This window comes from Sturnus vulgaris, unplaced genomic scaffold (genome assembly GCF_052056855.1).
Source record: "Sturnus vulgaris isolate bStuVul1 unplaced genomic scaffold, bStuVul1.hap1 Scaffold_155, whole genome shotgun sequence".
Taxonomy (NCBI): Eukaryota; Metazoa; Chordata; class Aves; order Passeriformes; family Sturnidae; genus Sturnus; species Sturnus vulgaris.
Window position 1 is genome coordinate 31,110 of NW_028276072.1, and position 21,598 is coordinate 52,707.

General features: G+C 52.4%; 1 protein-coding gene across 1 annotated transcript; it reads right to left on the reverse strand.

Annotated features, from left to right (window-relative positions):
* Positions 1-12,497: 12,497 nt before the first annotated feature.
* LOC148219301 (uncharacterized) lies at positions 12,498-21,121 on the reverse strand. Its single transcript, XM_088157715.1, has 5 exons — positions 20,881-21,121; positions 19,591-19,860; positions 18,598-18,857; positions 16,546-16,633; positions 12,498-16,383 (listed from the first exon to the last, which is right to left on the reverse strand). Exons 1-5 carry the CDS (start codon positions 21,119-21,121, stop codon positions 15,305-15,307), a joined length of 1,938 nt encoding a protein of 645 aa, XP_088013841.1. The 3' UTR covers positions 12,498-15,304.
* Positions 21,122-21,598: the final 477 nt, after the last annotated feature.

Sequence of the window (21,598 nt, forward strand, 5' to 3'; positions counted from 1 at the left end):
TGAACCCTCTCTCCTTAGCTGGGGGACGTTGGGTTTGAACTTTGAGGCCTGTGACTCACACTGGTGCTGCACTGATCTTCCTCATCTCCTCCCTCATTCCTCTCATCTTCTCTTTAACTTCTCTTTGAGTTCCTTAACCACAGCACAGCCATGAGCCTGCACTGGGAATTGATCATACTCTGAAAATTCCTGAGCCTGTTGGCAACAGAGCCCCCTGTCACTTGGTTGGTATCAGCATCAATCATTGCAATAAAGGGGGTATATTGAGATGGGCCCAGGTTTGCCAGATTCCACAACATCTGTCCTGTGCACCTGACCTTGTCAGGGTCATTGTCATGCTGTCCATCCCTCCCAAAGAGCACCTCCAGTACTGCCACTTCTCTCAGCTTTTGGATCCCTTCCTCAAGGGTATTCCAGCACATTCTGTGATGGTGCTCCTGCATTCTCTCTCTCTCTCACACTCATTAAAAGTCGCTCCCAGAGGGAAAGGAGACCTGTCTCCCTTACAAATACCTGGTCCACACCTGAGTCCTGGGTCAAGGCTCCCAAATTCCTTGCCTCAGTACCATCCAGTTGCACACCTGTACCCATAAGGTCCCAGACCCGCAGTAACCAGGTTGTAAAAGCCTCACGGCCCCGCCGTACAATGTCTTTTCGCAGGTTACGGAGACTCTCGTATGACAGGGACTCGGTGATGATCTCAACTTCTGGCTCCCCTGCTGGTTGTGAGGGGCCCCCTTCCTGACCCTTATTATCTAGGTGCCTTGTTTTCATCTTAGACTTCCTAGTTTCCACAGGGGCAACTGCTGCTGGCTGTGAGTGCCCTTGCAGTTCAGCTGGAACCTGGACAGATGTAACATCTGTGGGTCCCACTGCTGCACCACCAGAGTCTCCCTCTTTAAGGCAGGGGGAGGGTTTCTCACCAGCTGGGGAGAGGTACTCCTTCAGCATCTGGCCCATCTCATGTATCTCCTTTGTTAGCACCCCCACCCATTCTGGGTGGTTCCTTTCCGAGGTGGGCTGTGGGGCAGGGTCAAACTCTGGGGCAGCATCCTTGTTTCCTGGGGTAGGTATCAGGGTCGTTATCCAAGTCAATCTCCCCTTATCTAAGAATGTTACATAGAACAGGTTTAACAGGGATATCAGCAATACCAGCCACTGTATAATGTCATTAGCATTTAAAGTGGATTTGAACCCCTTGAAAATTGGTGGGGTTTGGATTGGATTTCAAAAACTTGGTGATAGGTTGGGAGAAAATTTCCCCCACTGTCACTTCTACATAGTAAGTACCATTATTGAAGTAACCCCAAAACCACACAAAGTGCAATAGCTCTGAATCCAGGTGCTAGCTATCCAGAGGAAGTTAAAAATCCGTGAATTCCTCACCTTATCAACCCACAAAATGAACTGGATAATAGCCACAGTAGCCTTAGTGATAGGACCCATTTTCAAATAAGGGCTTGCAAATGGGAGAGATGTAGCTGTGACCACATGGAGCCCCAACCAGGGTAAGCTGGACAACATGATGCCACCAAACACCAAACTTAGGTAACTCAAGAACTTTTATTCCTTTTTCAGCCTCCTCTCAATGGCCTCAGGCCCCATTGCTCTGCACCAAAATCTGTCCTGATTTAAAAGACAGGAGCCTCTTTTTGAAATGGAGAGTGTAAAACCCCCTCCCTCCAAATCATTATAATTTTAGAATTAAGAGGCTCTCAGGCAAAGATATGGGGATAGGAATAACAGTTCTTTACTAATATATCTAACAAGAGAAACAAAAAACCAACAACAGCTATGACATTAACAACAAACAGATCATTAACTCAGTCCCAGTCTTTTTTCAGCCACAGACACCCTTTCCTGCCCGTGGTGAGGGCAGGGCAGGTCCTGTGCAGCTGCAGGAGGACTGGGGCAGGGGCAGGGGCATCCCCAACAAAATACCTGTTGTGGTTTCGGTTCAACTGGGCAGAAACATCAACTTCATGTCGTGGTTTTGGTTTGCCAATTTAAGATTTCCCAGCCAATGCACCAATTTGTGTTGCTGATTTAGCATTGGCCAAATTGCCAGTGCACCCACAAGAATGATTTACTCATTTCCTGCTGTGAGATAGAATTAGGAAGAATGCAAAACAGGCTCAAACGTTAAATGGTACAAAGAGAAACTTTATTACTAGAAACTATAAGAAAAAAAACCAACTCAGAATAAAACTTTAGACCACTCTTCTTCCCCCAAGACACTTCTTCTCTTTCACAGTGAAAACATTCAGAAAACAACTCAGTTTACCATCTCTAAAATGGTCTTTCCCCAATTCACTGGGGAGAGGATGTCACAGTACAAGCTGGCTTGTTGCTGGGCCATTGATTCGGCCATAAATGGGAGAAGCAGCCTGGTCTGATAGACAGGCCTTTAGGGAACAATGATAGGACAGATTTGGAACTAGACAGGCATTTTCCCCAGTGAGATCCAGCCCAAGCTGCAGAGAGCTATTGGTCAGAGAGCTGAGCAGCCTGGACTTTCAACCAATCATAAGTGCCTGCCCAAGAACATTAAGATGGGTTAAGATGTCAGGTGGAGAATAATAAAGGGTATTTTGTCACGTGGATCATAGAGTGCTGTGTCTCTGTCTCAGACCTGGCACCAGTTGATGTTACAAGAGGAGACTTCCCTCTGTAATCTATGGAGATTTCTCCACAAGAAACACTTTTGTTGTGGCTTTGATGTCCCAGTGATCAGCCGCCCGGGAGAATGGAAATCTGATCACTATGTGAAAGTCCCTTCCTCAATTAACAGTTTTCCCACAGATATTATTGAGAGCCATATCAACTGTGGGGCACAATTTAAGGATTGTAACTATTCAAACAAAAGCTCTCTTCATCTTTGACAAACAGAGGTCTTTCTTCTTCTTCTTCCCTGGGGAGCAGTAGGGGTCTTCTTCTCACTATTCAAACTCAGGGGATCACAGCCATGTCAACGTCTGCTTGCTCTAACACCAATGCCTCTGCTCATATCTACAGTTAGAACAGTCATATCCACCCCATAATATCCTTATGTGTTATAGAGAAACAAGAGTCTCCTCTCCATAGCATAAAAAAAAAAAAAAGAGAAATTTCAGTCCACGACTCTCCTCCTTCCCTCATCAGGGACCTGATTCTTCCTCGTCTCTGACCTCAGTGTTTTCATGCTGTTTTGTCACAGTGTGAGCTGGCTTATACCGGGCAGTTAATTTGGCCAATATGGGAGATAGACAGGCCTCTAGGGAACAGAGATAGGACAGAACTGGAGATAGACAAGGACGTGACCCAATGAGTCCCAGCCCAAGCTGCAGAGAGCTATTGGTCAGAGAGCTGAGCAGCCTGAACTGTGAACCAATCCCAGGTGCTTACCCGGGAACATGAAGAAAGGTATTTGAGGTGAAGTCAGAACAATAAAGAGGCTTTTTGTCACATGGATCATAGAGTGCTGTGTCTCTGTCTCGGGCACAGTGCCAGTCAATGTTACATCTGTGACCGCTGACGTGATCTGGCAAAGCCAGTTCCTCCAGAGAGTGGGGAGACAAGGCTGTCCGAGAGACAGGAAATTCTGGTGAGAGCCAGGTCTGTCTGAGAGATGGGAGATGCCCAAAAAGACAGGCAGGGAGTTCTGGCCGAGAGCCAGGAATGTCCCAGAGACAGGAGAAAACTTAAGCTATGAGCACGAGAAACATGGCAGGAATCTCCTCCACAGACACACACATGGCTATCCAGGTATGGACACAGTATTTGGAGGAATGGGAAATTGAATATGAGGAGGAATCGCTTTTTGATTTAATATTATGGACAAAAGAAAAGGGGTTAGAACCAACCGGGGAAACTGCACTAGATATGGACTACTGCGATAAAATTGGAGAAGAAATCATAAACAGAGTGTTAAAAAACAATCCAGAAGCAGTCAAGGTGGTAAAACCTTGGAGGATTCATTAAAAACTTAATAAAACAGATAAAATCCGCAGTGCGCACCAACAAGGAGGGTGGCAACCAGACGGGGATAATGGAAAGCATGGAAAATACAGCTGATCCCCCACGGGCAGCAGCACAGAGAAGGAAATACCTTTTCAGTGTGAAGCAACTCCACAGACCAGTGAAGCCTCTGCAGCCAGAAATAAAGGGGCCGGCAGAGCGATCCACGCCATCGCAGGGAAAAGTGGGGGGGGGGGGAGAAAAGAGAACCAAAAAAGCCCTAAAGATGGCAGCGACCTCGTGATAAAAGGAGAGGCCCGGGAACAATCCCAAGATGGCGGCGACCACGTGGTCACGGGTGGGAGAAAGGAAGCACAGCCTCCCTCATGGGGCGTGCCTGTGCCCCAAGCCCAGCCCTGCTGGGCTGCGCCTCCTACTCCGACCATGCCCTGGTGGGTGATACCTCCAGCCTTGGTCCAGCCTCAGGCAGGCAGGGTCCAGATCCTGGGCCAGCCTCCAGGAGGCAGGCAGGGTCCTGACCCCAGCCCAGCCTCCTGAGGGCGTGTCTTCACCCCGAGTCGCCATGGAAACCCCTGCCGACCTCCGAGAAGGGGCGCGCCGTGATGACATCACACCAGGAGTGACACACGACAAACCTGGAAGTGCATAGGGATCAAGGGATTCCGACACCAAAGCCCCAAGAACCGCTCCAGAACCGAGCTTCAGCCCCGATCCTGCTGCACCGACAGCTTCTTCACATCAGAAGCCGAGAATGGGACAGCCCCAGGGAACCACTGTGCACATGAATACTCAGAGCACCCAGGAAAAGAACAGAAGTTGCCCCCTGGTTACTCCCTCCAAACAGCAGCTCCAGCCCCACTGATGTTCTGATCAGAGGTCGTCTCTTCCTGGGACCTGGCTCTCTTCTGGATGAAGGTAAAGCAAAAGGCTTTGGAATAGGGTGGTTTAGAGGGGGCTGAACTAATTGCTGTGCCTGTGTCTTCACCAACACAAGAGGACTGGCAGGGTGGGGGGAAACAATAATGGCATTCCCAGTAATAAGAGGAAATGGAACTGCCCCAGATAAAGATGTACCTTTTAATTGTTAAATACTTGCAGAATTACGCCAGGTAGCTGCTAAGCATAGGTTAGAATCCTCTGCTGTGACAAATATACTGAGATTCAGGACTGCTAATGAACTGACACCCTGTGATATAAAACAGATTGCAAAATTAATCTTTGTTCTAGTTCAGTACATGATGTTTGAATCTGCCTGGAGAACATATGCAGAGGAACAAGAGTTAAAAAACTCGAGACTATCACACCAAGACTCGTGCTTTGAGGCGGGGGTACCCCAACTAATGGGAGTGCACCCCATGGAAGATCCTCAAACCCAAGCATGCTTAAATTCTGCAATATTAAACCAGGCAAAAGAATTAGGGATGAGAGCACTAAATAAGGCTACAAACACGTCTGTGCCAACCCAGAGATATACAAATATAAGACAAAGTCCTAGTGAATTGCACATGCACTTCATAGAACGATTACAAGATGCCCGTGTCCGTGAAAAACAAATTGCTAATGAAGATGCAAGGAGTCATGCATTGTTACAATTAGCACGAGATAATGCAAATGAGGACTGTGGAAAAATTGTAAGTGCATTGCCCAAAGAAAATCCATCCTTGGAAGAAATGATTAATGCATGTGCTAGGGTTGGGACTGCATCACATAACACGGATATGTTAGCTAATTCTTTTGCAGCTGCAGTAAGGATGAAAGTGAATTGTTTCAATTGTGGACAACCAGGCCACCTAAAAGCGAAGTGTCCCAAGAAACCAACCTCACAAAAGAACACTCAGGGACAGGGTGACGTCAATTTACCCTGTAAACGATGTGGAAAACCTGGACATGAAACTAAGGTATGCAGATCCAGATATCATATTAATGATCAGCTTCTTCAGGAACAGGGAAACTCCAAACCGAGCGCAATGGGGGAATGCGCCCGGACAGAAATGGTTCCTCAACCTCCTGCACAAGCCTTTGTGACCAGCTCCCAGCCAGGACAAGGGGATCAGCTGGCCTGGATGTTTACACCTCAGCCACAGTAATCATAAACTCATTAGAAGTGCAGAGAGTCCCCCCCGAGGCTCAAGGGCCCACAGGGAAAGGACTAAGTGCCCTTCTTTTGGGAAGATCCAGTGTTACATTACAAGGTATCTTTGTGCATCCTGGTTAATAGATGCAGACTTCACAGGACAAATATTTGCCATGGTATCCCCTCCTTCTCCACAACTATCCCTGAAAAAACTAGGATTGCACAAGTTGTTCTTTTTAAGTCTTGTGTCCCCAGTGCAGATGCAAAGGAGCAGAGAGACCAAGGCTTTGGATCAACGGGACAACCAGAGGTGTTTTGGACTCAAATCATTGGTAAAGACAGACCTATCATAACATGTACTGTTACTGTGCCTAAAGCCAAGCCCTCACAGATAGAGATTAAGGGTTTGGTTGACACCAAATCTGATGTTACTATCATTGCTGCTTACAAATGGCCTCTATCATGGACTCCTGCACTCTCAGGAATTACTATTGCTGGTATTGCAGGGACTACACAAAGTTATCTCAGTGATAATCCTGTACTGGTCAAAAGTGATAAAGGGCAAACAGCCACAGTGAGGCCATAGATGCTAGCAGGATATATGAGTGTGTGGGGGAGGGATGTGTTGTCAGCATGGGGGGTCCGGGTTGGGATGGATTTTTAACAGAGGCCGTTGTAATAGAGGGTGAACAGGGTCCCACATTTGCTTTGAAATGGCTGCTCAGCCAGTGTGGGTTCCACAATGGCCCCTACCAGAAGAGAAATTAGAAGCCCTCAACACCCTGGTTCAAGAACAATTGGTTCAAGGGCACGTAGCACCATCCATGAGTCCATGGAACAGTCCAATATTTGTCATAAAAAAGAAATCTGGAAAGTGGAGGTTACTCCATGATCTAAGAAAAATCAATGCTGTTATGGAAAGCATGGGTGCTTTACAACCAGGTATGCCATCCCCCACAGTGATACCTGCCTCTTGGGACATCCTGATTGTGGACTTGAAAGACTGTTTCTGTACTCTTCCATTACACCCAGATGATGCCCCAAAGTTTGTTTTTACAGTGCCTTCCATTAACAATGCTGCACCAGGGCAATGTTATCAATGGTGTGTGCTTCCACAGGGCATGAGAATAGTCCAATGATCTGTATGTGGCTCAAGCACTCTCATCAGTGAGAGAGAAATTTCCAGGGCCATATTGCTACCATGATATGGATGATATTTTGGTAGCAACCCAGACAAAAGAGGACCTTTGAGAAATTCAACCAAGCTTACTAAAAACACTGAAAACATTCGGGCTGCAAGTAGCTCCTGAAAAGGTGCAGCAGCAAGCACCATGGAAATATTTGGGACTAAAAATCTTAGATCAGACCGTACAGCCACAGACCATTCAATTTTCAACAAAAATGGAAACCCTAAATGATGCACAGAAACTTTTGGGTTCTATCAACTGGGTGAGATGGTATTTAGAATTAACTGATTCACAATTGGCACCATTATTCAACCTTTTAAAAGGTGATCCAGAACTGACTTCACCAAGAAAGCTGAGTCCAGAGGCAAAAGCTGCTCTTGAAATAGTAGAGCAGGCCATAACAAAGAAACAAGTCCACCAGATATGCCCAGAGCTGTGTGTTACTGTGTTTATTATCATTGTTAAATTTCGTCCAACTGGAATTATCAGGCAGTGGAATTCACACTGGCCTGATCCTCTGCATGTATTTGAATGGATGTTCTTGCCTCATGTGTTGGTTTGAAAGCAAAACCAGTGCGAGACTCCAAGTCAGTAATACAATTTAATAGGAAAAAAAGAGAAAAAATAAAATACATGCAATAATATAAAAGAAACAACCACCAACAGAGTCAGAAATACAACCTGACACCCTGTCAGTCAGGGTGTTGGTAGCAGTCCCTATAAATGGTGGCTGCAGTCCTCCTGGATGACAGATGTGGTTCAGTTGAAGCAGTGCTCCTGTAGAAGGTGCAGTTTTCCTCCGAAGATCCAGTGATGATGTGGAAATGGTCCGACTTTCCTCTGGGATCCAGTGGAAAGGTCTGCCCTCGGGTCCCAAACCCCAGTTTTTTATCTAGGTAGGAAAGGCTTGGCTCCTGCCCCTGGCTGGGGCATCTCCCAATGGGATGATGTAATCTTATCAGTCACACAATAGGACTGAATGGCCCATTAACAGAATATATCTTCTGGAGGAAGGATGGGTTGTGAAAAGATAACGATGATCATCCCCCTGATCTTATCAGATGGCACATCAGCAGAGGATATCTCCCACAGAGATAAGGATCACCACCCCTCCCACATTTCACCAGATGGTGAGAGAACACACATTTTGGCATTGTACCCCAGGACACACAACAAGCAGCCATCACCGTGGCTGCAGCGTTGGTTGCCGTGGCACCAAAGGAGGGAAGGGCTCTCTGTGGCTGCTGCCGTGGCTCCTGAGTGCATCCACGAGTGTCAGTGCCATTGGAGCCGCCACAGCCCCGGCACCGCTTTGTCCTCGGGACACAACAGCTCTGCACGCAAGTGGCCCTGGGAGCTGATGGCACAGGTGGCTCCTTGGGCTGCTTTCCAGGGAAACTGGAACTGCTGAGGGTTGGCATTGGCACCCAAAGCCAGCCCTGGGTCAGTGCAGTGTCCATGGCAGCAGTGCCCTGCAGTGGCCCAGGGCAGGTGGGGATGATGATCCACCCTCCCAGCTGGCCCAGGGCAGCTCTGCAGTGGCCCTGGTGCTGCCTTGGCACACACTTGAGGAGGGTGTCTGATTTCAATGGGAAAACTTTTCTTTTGGAGCAAACTAAACTGGTTTAGATTGCTCCAAAAATCAGAGGAAAACCCTTCTGTGGCTGAGTGCAGCCAGTTCTCCAAGCAAAGCAGGTCCCAGGTGAGTGAGGACAGACAGGATGGGGTTGGGCAATGTGGAGCAAGGTTGTCCACACTGGGTCAGACCTCAAGGCACAGCTTCTGTGAGCAGGCCAGACCTCCTGAGGAGAGACCCTGCATCAATATCAACCACAGAATGCTGCAATCACCTCTGGTCTAAAGAGAAATTTAATAAAATACACCCTTTAAAATAAGAATTCATCTTTATTAGAAGCTCTCTGAAGTATTTCTCCATAAGTATAGTAGGAAACCTTCCTAATGAACTGCACCAGACCAGAGGGAAATCAAGGCAGAGCCATGGTCTGTTAGGATTTGCTTTATCCTAATGAGCCCCGTGGTGCATTTGGTGCTGAGCCCTTGAACCTCCTCAGGGCCTGAGAGGAGATTGCACAAACCTTTCCAGGAGTCCAAATCAGAAGAAAAACCCAAAGTGTCTCAAGGCATTAATGGGTCCCACTGAGGTCCATCCCCAGCACAGGCTCCTCATGGACTCCTTGGAGGAGAAAATTGGAGGCCAGGATTGCACAAAACCCTCTCAGAGACTCAGTGTGGGAAGGAAAATGCAAATTACCCTAAAATACCTCGAGTATCTCAAAGCTTTAATGAGCCCCCCTGAGTGTCAATACAGAGCTCTCAAGGGACTCCTTAAAGTAGATAATTGGAGGTCATGACTGCACAAACCTCTCATGGAGTCGGCATCAAAAAACAATCTGAAGTGCCCTGGAGCATTCATGAGCCCCACTGAGTGTTGTTATTGACTAAGAATCTCAAGGGACTCATTAAAGCAGATAATTGGAGGCCATGATTGCACAAAGCTCTCAGAGACTCCAAAGCAAAAGCAAAACCCAAAGTCCTCTGAAAAACCTGCAGTCCCTGGGAGCATGAAGGAGCCCCCAGGGCCATCCCTGACCAAGGCTCCTGTCCTGCTTTAGGGCAAATTTGGGAGAAAACCTCCAAAGGGCTCCCACCAGGACACAAACCCAAGTGACTCGTCCCCCAGGTGGTTCGGGAAGAAATTTCCTCAGAGAGAAGTGGAAAAAATCTGTTTGTTCAACAGGCAAAGCGCTTCCCAGCACAAAAAAAAAAAAAAAAAAAAAAAAAGGAGCAAACAATACTGAACAACAAAGGCTCTCACCACTCTGAAGAGAGGACAAATTCAGAAATTCTCTTTCCTGTGGTGGCAGCTCGGCTCAGTCTGTTCAGGCCCTGGTGGCCACAGGTGCGAGCTCCTGGTGCTCCCCCGGGTCCCCAATCCAGAGCAGGTTCAAAGAATTCCAGGGGGAAAAAAAGAAAAAAAACTTTTCAGGAGTGGAGGGAGCAGAAAACACAAAAGAAAGTTTCTCTGCATCCTCAGAACAAGCTCCTTGGAAAATCATAGCTTAGAGATAAGAAATGGCTTGTGAAATGACAAATACAAAAGGAATTTAGCTTCCCCCCTTTGGAAGACCCTCTTATCCATCTTCAATATTAGTGGTTCATTTTCTTTTAGTATCCATAGGCCAGCTTTGAATGCAAAATCCCTCAGGGATTGGTCAGAAAGTAGAATTCCCTTGGTAATTGGTGCAAATTGTAAAACCCTCAAAAGTTATAAAAACCGCTGTAAAACAATAGCTGTTGGTATATGCTGGATAGGATGCCTTTGAGAGGAATATTAAATTTGTCTTTACAAATGAGTTGTGGATCAGCCTGTAGATAAGGCTAGCACTGAGAGATAAAAGAAACAATGGGATGGATTCCACTGATTGATGAATGGAAAGAGATATTTGCCTTTACAAACAAACTGTAGGGCTGCTGATAAATGAAATTGGATATCGAAAGATGAAAGAAGCAACGGGGGGAAAACTCTGAATTCTGTAAGAATTAAAAATGAAAAGGGAGGGTTATACATTAGAGGGGAATTTCAGGTATCAGGCGTTCCGGGAAGTCTGTGCCTCTCAAGTACCTCAGCAATGGGGAAAGAGAAAATAGGGAAAATAGGATAAAAAGGAGGCTGCGTCCTCCAAAAATTTGAGAGATCCCAAGGGAATGTCCCATGGCCTCTCCCTTTATTCGAATAAAGCAAAAAGGACTCCTCTGTCTCCTTTTTGGACATAAAACCTCTGGTGTTTGTGGATTAATTTTCCTGACGTTCAACAAGAGCAATGCATTTCATGAAATGCCAACAACTCAGTTGCAATAGAGGGGAGAGGTACAGGAAACAAAGTATAGGGAAAGGGGAAGGAAAGGAAGGGATGGGAGAATAGCTACCAAGAGACGAGACGGGCGTCCTCACGGGTCAGCTGATAGACGAGTCTTCATCCATGGGGAGATCTCAGGGGTCTTCTCCAGGGGGTCTTCATCAGTGGAGAGATCTCAAAGGGTCTTTTCCAGAGGGTCGCTCTTTTATAGTCCTTCTCCAAAGCGAGTGGCCTCTAGCCAAAAGGTGGGAAGATTTATGGACCATTGTGTGGTGCTGCAGGAGACAGGTACAGACAAGCAGTCCTCAGTTGGTACAACACAGTCTCTGGTTGGTGCCACGACAGCACAGTCCAGTGAACACAATACACCAGCACACAGTCACGAGCATCCACCTGGCCAGGCCAGTAAACCATTGTTGGGAGTCAGCCTGGGTGGGGTCCTCGAGGTCTCCTTGTGACGGTCGGGAGGCAAAAATCGAGGGAATGTCAGACCAACCCTTACACCCTGTCCCAGCTCTGCCACCCGCGGGTGTCCTCGCTCCCAGCCCTGGCCCGGCCCCTTTGCCGCTCGTTGCTGCCATCAGCGGCTCTGGCAGGGGTTGAGCTGCACGTGGGGACTCCACAGGGCCGGGAGAGCCCGAGCCGGGGGGATGGACCCGCTCCACTCCGGGCCCCAAGTCCCGGGCACGGCAGCGAAGTGGAGACACAAAACTTCCCGCAGAGCCCAAGCCCCAAACCCTGCTTTGGCCAATCCCAGCCTGGAGAACACCCCGAGATCACCCGGGGCTCAGAGAAGGGGGACAAGGACACCCCGAGCCCCTCAGAGCCCCAGGGTGGAGGTGGGGGGTGAGGACACCCAGGTCCCCAAACCTGGGGGTGTTTGAGGAGATGCTGCAGGAGCCCCCAGCCCCAGCGGGATCCCCCTGACTTCACACCCCCACATGGCTCCCCCTGAATTTTCATGACCTGTGGTTATTGACTGGGTTTTTCCCGGTTTTCCTTGGTTTCCAGGAAAGGTTTCTGTCCATTTTTGGGTGTAGCCCCTGGGAGGGCTTTGTCTGCCCGAGATGTACCTGAAGGCCCTTCAATAAACACAATTGCTTTTTATTCCCTTAATCTCGTCTGGCCTCTGTTTTCTGGTAGCCCTGGAAAAGGCATCAGGTTAATCCAATGCTGCTTTTTAAAAACCCACTGGCCTATGGAACCTCACGATGCTTTTTGTGTAGGAAGAAGAACTGGAAAGCAACCAGCCCAGCTGTGCCAACTTTTACCAGCTCAGCTGTGACTTTGGGGTTTCCAATCACCAGGGACCACCAAAGAGACCCCCAGGACAGAAGAACACGTGCAGAAAGGGTGAATCGTTAAAACTGATTTGTTCACGGACAAAGACTCTGTAATTAATTAAAGTTACAAAGTGGTTTGTTTATTAAGACACTGACGGGCTGCACAGGGGTTGTCCCCTAGAGATGTGGCAGTCCTGTACAAGGTTCCTTGTCCTCTGTTTATTTCCCAAAGTCTGACATCCCATAGAAATGCATAACCCCAGCACCTCCCATCCCTGCTCTGCATTAAAATGAGAATAATAGTCCATCATGGGTGTGCAATTCCTCTCTTGAATTGGGTCGGTGGTCTCAAACTGGGACAAGTGGTCTTGATGGATGAAGTAAGAAATGTCTTCATCAGGTCTCCATGACCCTCTGGCACAATCCAAGCTGCCCTGCTTGGTGATGTGTAGGAGCCTCGAGTCTGGATGGTCAGGAGTGACAAAGAGATCTCTAAAGCCACGTGTTGGAACTTGGATTTTATTGCCGTGGGTAAAAGGGCCCTGCCTGGAGCTGCCAGCCCCAGCTCAGAGCAGGCCCCCAAGAGCAGGAGGGCAAAAGTAAAAAGAGCAAAGAGAGAGCAAGAAATAAGAGGTAAGAAGTAAAAGTCAGCATCAGGGTGGTAAGAGAGCGAGGTTCCTGTTACAATATAATAAATCTTCCTCTGTGTTGAATATTCTAATTTTCACTCACCAATCTAACGCAAGATACAAATCCTATAGCATTTCCATACAGCCTGTAAGAATCACTACAATTCCATACTGTGTTCCATTTGAACCCTAAAAACTGCTCTTTGGACCCTCTTTACCAAGCTAACAGGGTCTTTCCTGACCCTTGGACCTGTCTGCAAGCAGAGGGAATTGTTCAATCCAGAGGGGATTATTTCCAGCTGGCCATACTAATGTTTTCTAGTTGTTCAGTAACTGAGGTTTGGTGTCTCAGAGATGGCTTTCATTTCAATCTCGCTTATAGTTTCCATATTCTCAAAATCTTTTGGAAGGCAATCATATTTATAAGGTTTTCCATTTTCATCTTCCCCAGCAGTGATGGATTGGTATAAATCCAGGTTAGCCATTCTTCTGCTGGTTGCAATCTGTTCTTATAACAGTTCACTTACTGCATCCTTTTCTAGAAACAAAATTGAAACAACCTCATAATTGGGAACAATACCTCTCTTAGCTCTAGCTTAAGCTTCTAATGATCATTAACCTATCATTGGTTTATTTAACTCACACTTTGATCAATACTGATTGTTTCTAACCTTTAGCTAAAATCTTAACTCTTTAAAACCATGATTCAATAGGGACAGGGAATGGGAACAGGGATTGGGAATGGTGAAATGGGGAAAAACCTTTTTATAACCCACAAAATAAGTTTTAAGAGTAGGTGTGTATTTATTCAGCACTGAGGTGCATGGGGGATAGCTCCTCCAAAAACCTGCACCCCGTGGAGATTGGCACCTCTCTTTTTATTCTCTACAAACTGGGACTACACAACACACCTAACACATTTTCATTTCCTACCCCCTCCTGTCCCTGCTTCCTATTAAAATCAGCTCCAGCCTCTTTGTGACTGCTCTGCCCCTCGTTGGTCTCTCTGGTGGCTGTCTGGGGGTCTTTGGGATGAAGTAAAATCTTCCTCCCAGCTGGACTTTCCACCTTGTCTCATTGTGCATGCTCTCTTTAGTCCTTTGGCCATTCTCCAGACTTGGATCCCAGTTTTCCTGGAGGAATCCCCCTCATCCTGTGGTGCCTTTGTCCTTGCACCCTGTCTGTGCATTCGAACTCTTTATCTCATCTTGCAGCCTTGCTCTCCTCCTGTCCTTGTAAGCACGGGAAATGTTCAGGCATCCCACAGGGTTTTGTCAGCCCCTCTTTGCTCAAAGCATTTCTTGCTGCTTGATTCTTAACTCTTAATTTCTCTGTCTCAGAAAGGAACTGGGAATGAGGACAGGGATGGGGAATGGGGACAGGGATGGGGAATGGGGACAGGGATGGGGAATGGGGACATGGACTGGGGATAGGAACATGGAAACAGGACAGGGAATATGAAAATAGCAAATGGAAGAGACTATGGCATGGGGATGAAGAAGATGGGACAGAGATTGGGAATGGGAATAGGGGAACAGGATTGGGAATGGGAATATGGGAACAGGACTGGAAATATAGAAATGGAAATAAGGGTATGGCAATGAGAGCAGGAATACAAGAACGGGAACAGGACAGGGAATATGGGACTGGAAATATGGGAATGGCATTTGGGCAGAGGATATGGGACAGGGAATGAGACTGGGAATGGGATCCAGACTGGGATGGGAGCAGGAATGGGGTGACACAGGAATTATTGGGGGCAAGGGGAGTGACAGTGGGGAGATGGGGATCCTGCACAGGGGCTGGGGGAGCTGAGAGGGGGGGACATGGGGACAGTGTCAGGGCAGGGGGTCCTTGATCAGCTGCCCCAGAACCTCCACCAGGGTCTCCCAGCACAGCTGGAGCTGCTGGGCCTGGGGGGCACAAAGCCCTGAGCAAATCCCAAGTCCCTCTCAGGAACCCCCAAGTCCCTCGAACCCAGCGTCCCCCACATCCCCTGGAGGATCCCCCCATGTCCCCAATCACATCTTAGCTCAACATCTTTATTTTTACCCTGGTTTTTGGGGTTTGGGAAGGAGAAAGAGGAATACAAATAAAATCCAGGCCACGGGGAGCCAGGAGGATGTGGAGCCCCCAGCCAGGTGTGTTCCCAACACGGATCAGCAGCACCAGGGGTCATTGGGGCTCTGCCCACCGGGGGTCACTGGGGATCATCCAGCGTGGATCCTGCCATGGGGGATGGAGCTGGAGCAGAGCACGAAGCTCTTCCCTCACTGGGGCACTCACAGGGCGTCCCTCAGTGGTGACCCCGTTGATGTTGGGTCAGGCCAGATTTCCTGGAGAATCTCTTCCCACACTCGGGACACTCGTGGCGCCTCTCCCCGGTGTGGATGCGCCGGTGCCTGACGAGGTTTTCGTTGCGGTTGAAGCCCTTCCCGCAGTCGGGGCAGCGGAAGGGCCTCTCCTCTGTGTGACTGCGACAGTGCAGGAGGAGATTGCCGCTGGTGTGGAACCTCTTGGTGCATTTATCACACTCGTAGGGCCTCTCCCCGCTGTGGATGCGCCGGTGGGTGACGAGGGCACAGTTGTGCTTGAAGCTCTTCCCACAGTCGGGGCAGCCAAAGGGCCTCTCCTCTGTGTGAATGACATAGTGCTGCAGGAGACTGGAGCTGGTGTAAAAGCTCTTCCTGCATTTATCACACTCGTAGGGCTTCTCCCCAGTGTGGCTCCTCTGGTGGACAACCAGGTTGGAGCTCACTATGAAGCTCTTCCCACACTCCCCACACTTATAGGGTCTCTCCCCGTTGTGGATCCTCTGGTGGACAATGAGGTATGAGCTCCTTCTGAAGCTCTTCCCACACTCCTCACACTCGTGGGGCCTCTCCCCAGTGTGGATGAGCCGGTGCCTGACGAGGTGTGGGTTTCTCTTGAAGCCCTTCCCGCAGTCAGGACACTCATAGGGCCTCTCCTCTGTGTGGCTGCCATAGTGCTTGAGGAGACTGGACTTGGTCTGAAACCTCTTCCTGCATTTATCACACTCGTAGGGCCGTTCTTCCATGTGGATCGTCCCATGTTGGATCAGGCGAGATCTCCACCTGAAGCTCTTCCCACATTCCGAGCACTTGTGGGGCTTCTCCCCATCGTGATCCTGCTCATGGACCCCCAGCTCCGAGCTGTGGTCGCCTCCCCGGGCCAGGCCGGGTCTTTCCTGCTGGGATCCCCGGGATCTGCGTTTGCAGCCCCTCCTGGTGCGGGATCTCCGCGGCTTTTCCTCCCCGTTGCATTCCTGTGCCGTGGAGCCGCTGCAAACGGCCTCTCCCACGAGGTTCTGCCGCGGGGATTTGTCCTCGCTGCTCTCCGGGCTCAGCTCCTTGCCTGGGGCAGGAAGGACAAGCAGAGGATGGGATTTGCCTCCGTGCCACAGGGAAGGGGAAGGAGATCCCCCCAGGTCGGGGGGTTGTCCTGCAGCCGGGGGCCGTGCTGGGCTGGGACATGGAGCAGGACACAGGGGGAAAGGGCCAGGGGCTTCCTCCTCACCTGCCTGGGGCTCCCGGGACATCTTCCTCGTCCTCATGGCCTCCACCTCCTCCTCAGTCACCCGGCCACTGTTTGGGAATGGGAAATCCTGTTTCCCAGAGAAAATCAAGGTGTGAGAGCGTTTGGTTTGGGATTCCTCCTGCCCAAGCCCATCTCTACAAGTCACCAGACATTTTGTATCCATGAAAACCTCCAGACCACCAGGATTCAGCAGAAAAAATCTCCAGACCACAAAGATTTAAAAAACCTCAGAAATACCAGGATTGAGCCCCCACAAGACTTGGATCCATCATGATCCTCCCAAAAAACCCCTCCAGGAGCTCCCCCTCTCTGGTCTCTTCACTTTGGACTTCTGGAAATTCTCAAGTATTGAGGATTCTCGTCTTTGGGGTCCTCACCCTCTCCAGGCTGGCAGGGGTCCCAGGAATCCTTAGGGTCTCCCCTCTCTGCTCTTCCATCCTTGGGCTTCTGGGGCTGCCCCTTCTCTGTGCTGCCGGGGGTCCCGGTGTTCCCCTTTCCCCTGACTCTGCTCCAGCCTGCGGGGAGCTCCAGGGGCTCCCCCTCCCCAGGGTGTTCCCCTCTCCAGGCTCCATCTGGGGTCTCCTCTCCCTGGGCTGCACAATTCGGTGTCCCAGTGTTCTCCCCTCTCCTGCCCCAACCCCCCCGGCAATAAACAACCTCCCGGGAACCCTCCAAAATCTCCCCAAAGGCCATCTCTGGCTTGGCTTTGGGATCATTCAAGCTCCAGAAATTCACTCCCCCTGGATAAAAACATTTTCTCCCACGGAGCCCCCAGGATATTTGGGCGAGCTCCCCCTCCGCGCTCTCCTGTGAGATTGGGGGGACAATGGCCCAGGGGCGGGGGGGGCTGCGGGCACAGCGAGGGCTGGACCGCGTGTTCCCTGCGCTTCCAGTTCCTGCTCCTCCTCCATCCCAGCTCTTCCTCACACTCCTCCTCCTCCTCCTCTTCATCCCTCCAGCCCTCCTCCATCTCGGCTCCACCATCCCCATCGCTCCCGCCCCGTTGCCGGAGCCCTCGCAGCCCGCGGCAGGAGCGGGGATGGAGCCGGGACAGGTCGGGATGGGCAGCGCGGGGCTCTCGGCTGCTCCCACCCGCTGGGGCCGGGGGGAACCCGGCCCGGCGAAAAGGAGAGGGAAACTGGGGGCTGCACATCCAAACTGGGGCTTGCTGGGGACCCTGGGTGGGAAATTCCAGCCCTTGGGGCTCCTCTCGGGGGATCTGGGAGGGGGGATCCCAGGACTGGCATCACTCAGAGTGACTGGGAATCACTGCAAACATGCTGAGGGACAATGGGACCATACTGGATCATACTGGCAGCAACTGGGACTACACCGAGGGTGACTGGGAGTGCCTGTGAGCAACTGGGATCAGGCTGGAAGCAACTCAGGGCAGCTGGCAGTGACTGGGAACATGCCAGCAGCAACTGGGATACACCGGGAAAGACTGAAACCATAGTGGGGGTAAACGGGAGCAACTGGAAATACACTGGATAAAAATGGGAGCAGCTATGGCCGTGCCAGGCTCATACTGGGATCCTACTGGAACTGGCTGGCATCAGACTGGGACTGAATGGGCTCATACTGGGAGCGACTGGGCTCATACTGGGAGCAGCCCCTCCCGGCACCCGGACCCCCGAACCCCTTTCCCGGCCATGCCGCCCCTCCAGCCCCAGCACCCCCCGCCGGGGTCCCGGCAATCCCAGGGCTCCCCCCCTCTCGGGCTCTCCTGTCTCGGGGCTCCCGCTCGGGGAAGCCGCGGGTCTCCCGGGGCTCCCCCAAACCGGTGTCCCCCCGCCGGTCCCGGCACAGCTCGCAGGGCCCGGCCCGGGAAGCCCAACCCCGCATCCCCCAAAAACACCTCCCGGGGACCCCCCGAGGGGCATCTGCGGCTCGGCTCGGGAGCCCTGCAAGCTCCCGACAGAAAGAACGAACCACGGAACCGCAGATATATTTCGTGGGAGCTCCAAATAGCCCTCCCCATTCAGCAAACCCCCCCGGGATATTTGGGGCGAGCTCCCCCTCCCCGCTCACCTGCGGGATGCGATGCTCGGGGGGCGAAGGAGCCGCGGATACAGCGAGCGGTGAACGCACGTGGCGCTTCCTCTCGCTCTCCTCCTCCTCCTCATCCCTCCTCTTCCTCCTCCTTTGTCCCTCCTCTTCCTCCTCCTCCTCCTCCTCCACCGAATCTCGGGCCGCGAGGGAAGGCGCTGGGTCACCCCCAAACCGAGCTGTGGGGAGCGGAGCTTTGGGGGGAACAATGGGAAAGGGGGGACAGGGGGAGATGGGACCCCCTGAGGGTCCCCCAGTGAACCCCAGGACTCCCAAGCCCCGTCCCAGCCCCCCCAGTTCCCTCCGCAGCCCCGGCTGGGGGTGGGGGGCTCAGCCCAGGACCCGTCGTGGTTCGGGGCTCCCCCGAGGGCAGCGAACGGGAGAGTTCCCGGCTCGGAGGGGATCCCGCCCCTCTTTGAGGGCGTTTAAGGCTCTTCAGGCCCCTTTGAAGAGGAGTTTTTCTCTTTTTAAGGTTTTTTGGGGGGGAATCCCACCACTACAAGGGTGCTTTTTCCTCCTCATTTTGGGGTGTTTGTGTGGCCGCAGCCCCAAAGGCCCCTTTTAAGGGGGGATCATGATTTAGGTGACATTTGTAGCCACTACAAGCCCCTGTAGGGAATGTTTTGGCGCCCAGGGTGGATTTTTGGGGTTCTCTCTGCCATCGCAGCTTTAAGGGGCGCCTCTAATCGTGTTCCACTGTAACTCCCCTAAAAACGGCACCACCACTCCCGCTGACTCCGGCAGCGGAGCCCCGGGGAGATTGGGGGTTTGGGGAGGGTTTGGGGGTCCCAGGAGGGTTTGGGGGTCCCTGGGTCATGCCGATGATCGCGATGGGGACCCTGTGGTGGGAGAGGGGGGACAGGGTGCCATGGTGATTTTTTGGGGGTTCCCGAGGGGGGTTTTCAGAGGTCCCGATGGGTAAATTTGGGCGATCCCTGGGGTGGAATTGGGGGTCCCAAGGCTGTTTTGGGGTACCTGCCGGTGATGGAGATGGGGACGCCGTGCCAGGTATAAATCTTCTCAAGGTGATTCTGGGGGAGGGTTGGGAGGTCCTATGGGAATTTTGATGTCCTGAGAGGGTTTGTGGGGGGCCCACATGGAGTTTTGCGGTCTTGGAGAGGTTTTGGAGGGTCCCGAGGATGTTTCCGGGATCCCGGGGGAGGTTTTGGGGGTTCCGGGAGGTTTTGGGGGTACCTGGGCCATGCCGGTGCCAGAGCTGGGGACCCCGTGCCGGGTATGAACCTTCTCACTGCGCACGGGCAGCGCCAGCGTGTTCAGGGACATCCTGGGGGGACCGGGGGCTTCTCCGCAAATCCCAGGGGACCCCAAATGCTAAGGGACCCCCCTGAACTGCCCTCAGCGCTGGATGTGCTGCAAGCATCGCAGCCCAAACCCTGAGAGCTGGGATGAGTGACAGGAGTGCTTCTCACTGCACAGAACGCCTCAGGCAGAGCCCTCCAGGAGGAAACTTCCATGGTTTTCATCCCTGACACATTTCCACAGCATTCCCGGCAGGTGTGCCCCAGGTAACTTGTGAATTCCTCAGCCTCGATCTCCCCAGTTTCCCAGCACCTCTTGGTGACCTGGGCAGCGCCGTCGGCCACCACGAATGTCCCGGATCCAGCAGGAAGGAGAGGAATTCCCGGCCGTCCTTGCCGAGCCGATGGGATCCGCGGACAGGAGGTCACAGGCGGAAACTTCCCGCAGCAGGGGTTCCGTGTACCCAGGAAAGGGAGCTCCGAGGGTCCCCGGTGTCCCCACTTCCAGCACAGGGCGGGGAAAGCCGGGATGGCTGGGAATAGGGGTCGAGGGTGTCCTCAGTGTTGAGAGGAAGGGGGGCTGCTGGGAAGGGCATTAATAGGGGTCCAGGGGGTCTCTGGGTCAAGGAGAAGGGGACTCTGCGGGCTGGGAGAGGCGGGATGGCAGGGAAAGGGGTGCGGGGGTTCTTGGTGCCGGATAAGGGGGTGCAGGGTGGAGCGCATGGCCGAGAATGGGGGTTCGGGGAGATCGAGGCGCCCGGAAATGGGGGTTTAGGGGCCCCTCCGTGCTCCGCAATGAGCGGTCAAAGAGTGCCGGTGCCGGGGGTCCCCCTCACCTCTCGCCGCTCCCCCGGGAGCGCCCCAGCCCCAGCGCTGGAGCCATGGCGCTGCTCCGCTCCGGCCCCGCCCACAGCTCCGGCCCCGCCCCCTCAGCAGCCTCCGGCCCCGCCATTGGCGCCGCTGTTTCCCTGCAGCCAATGGCAGCCCGAGTCTGTAGTGACGTCACCGGTCGCCGGGCAGATCCCGGGCTGGGCAAAGCGAAAGCGAAAGTGCCCGAGGGAGCGCGGGGGAATTCCCGGGAATTCTCCTGGATCCCCTCCTGGGATCCCCCGGGACCCTCCTCGGCCGCGCTCTGCGGGACCCCCGGGCCGAGCTGTGCTGAACTCCCGGGGCCTGCGCTCAAACTCTGCCCGGAACCCGCCGGGCCCGGCCCAAAGCGGGGCAAGCCCCGCGATCCGCGCATCCATTTCGGGCTCCCACGCCCGGCGGGACTGCGAGCCCTGATTCCCGATCTCCTTCTCTTTCTCCTGTTCTCTGCCTTTCCTCTGGCTGATCATCCATCCCAGCGCGGCTGCAGAGCCCCGTGCCCAGTTCGGCTTTCCCAGGAAAGGGAAGCCTGGGGGTGAGGTGCCCCGGGCTGGCCGGGAATGGGGGTCCGGGGGTCCCCGGGGTGACGGAAACAGGGGATCCAGGGGCTGCGAGAGGAGGATACCCTGGGGTGCAGAGAGTCCCGGAGCTGGAGAAGGAGATGTGGGGGAGGGGGTCCCAGTGCCCAGGAACGGGGATTCAAGGGGTCCCAGGGGGGCTCCCCAAATCCCCTCCCGGGGGGAGCAGGAGCTGGGTCAGGAGCTCCGGGGGAGGGAAAAGGGGGTGACCCCGGCATGGGGGGACATGGGGGAGTCACACGACCCCCGGGGACCCCCCCTCACCTTCTCCCGCAGTGG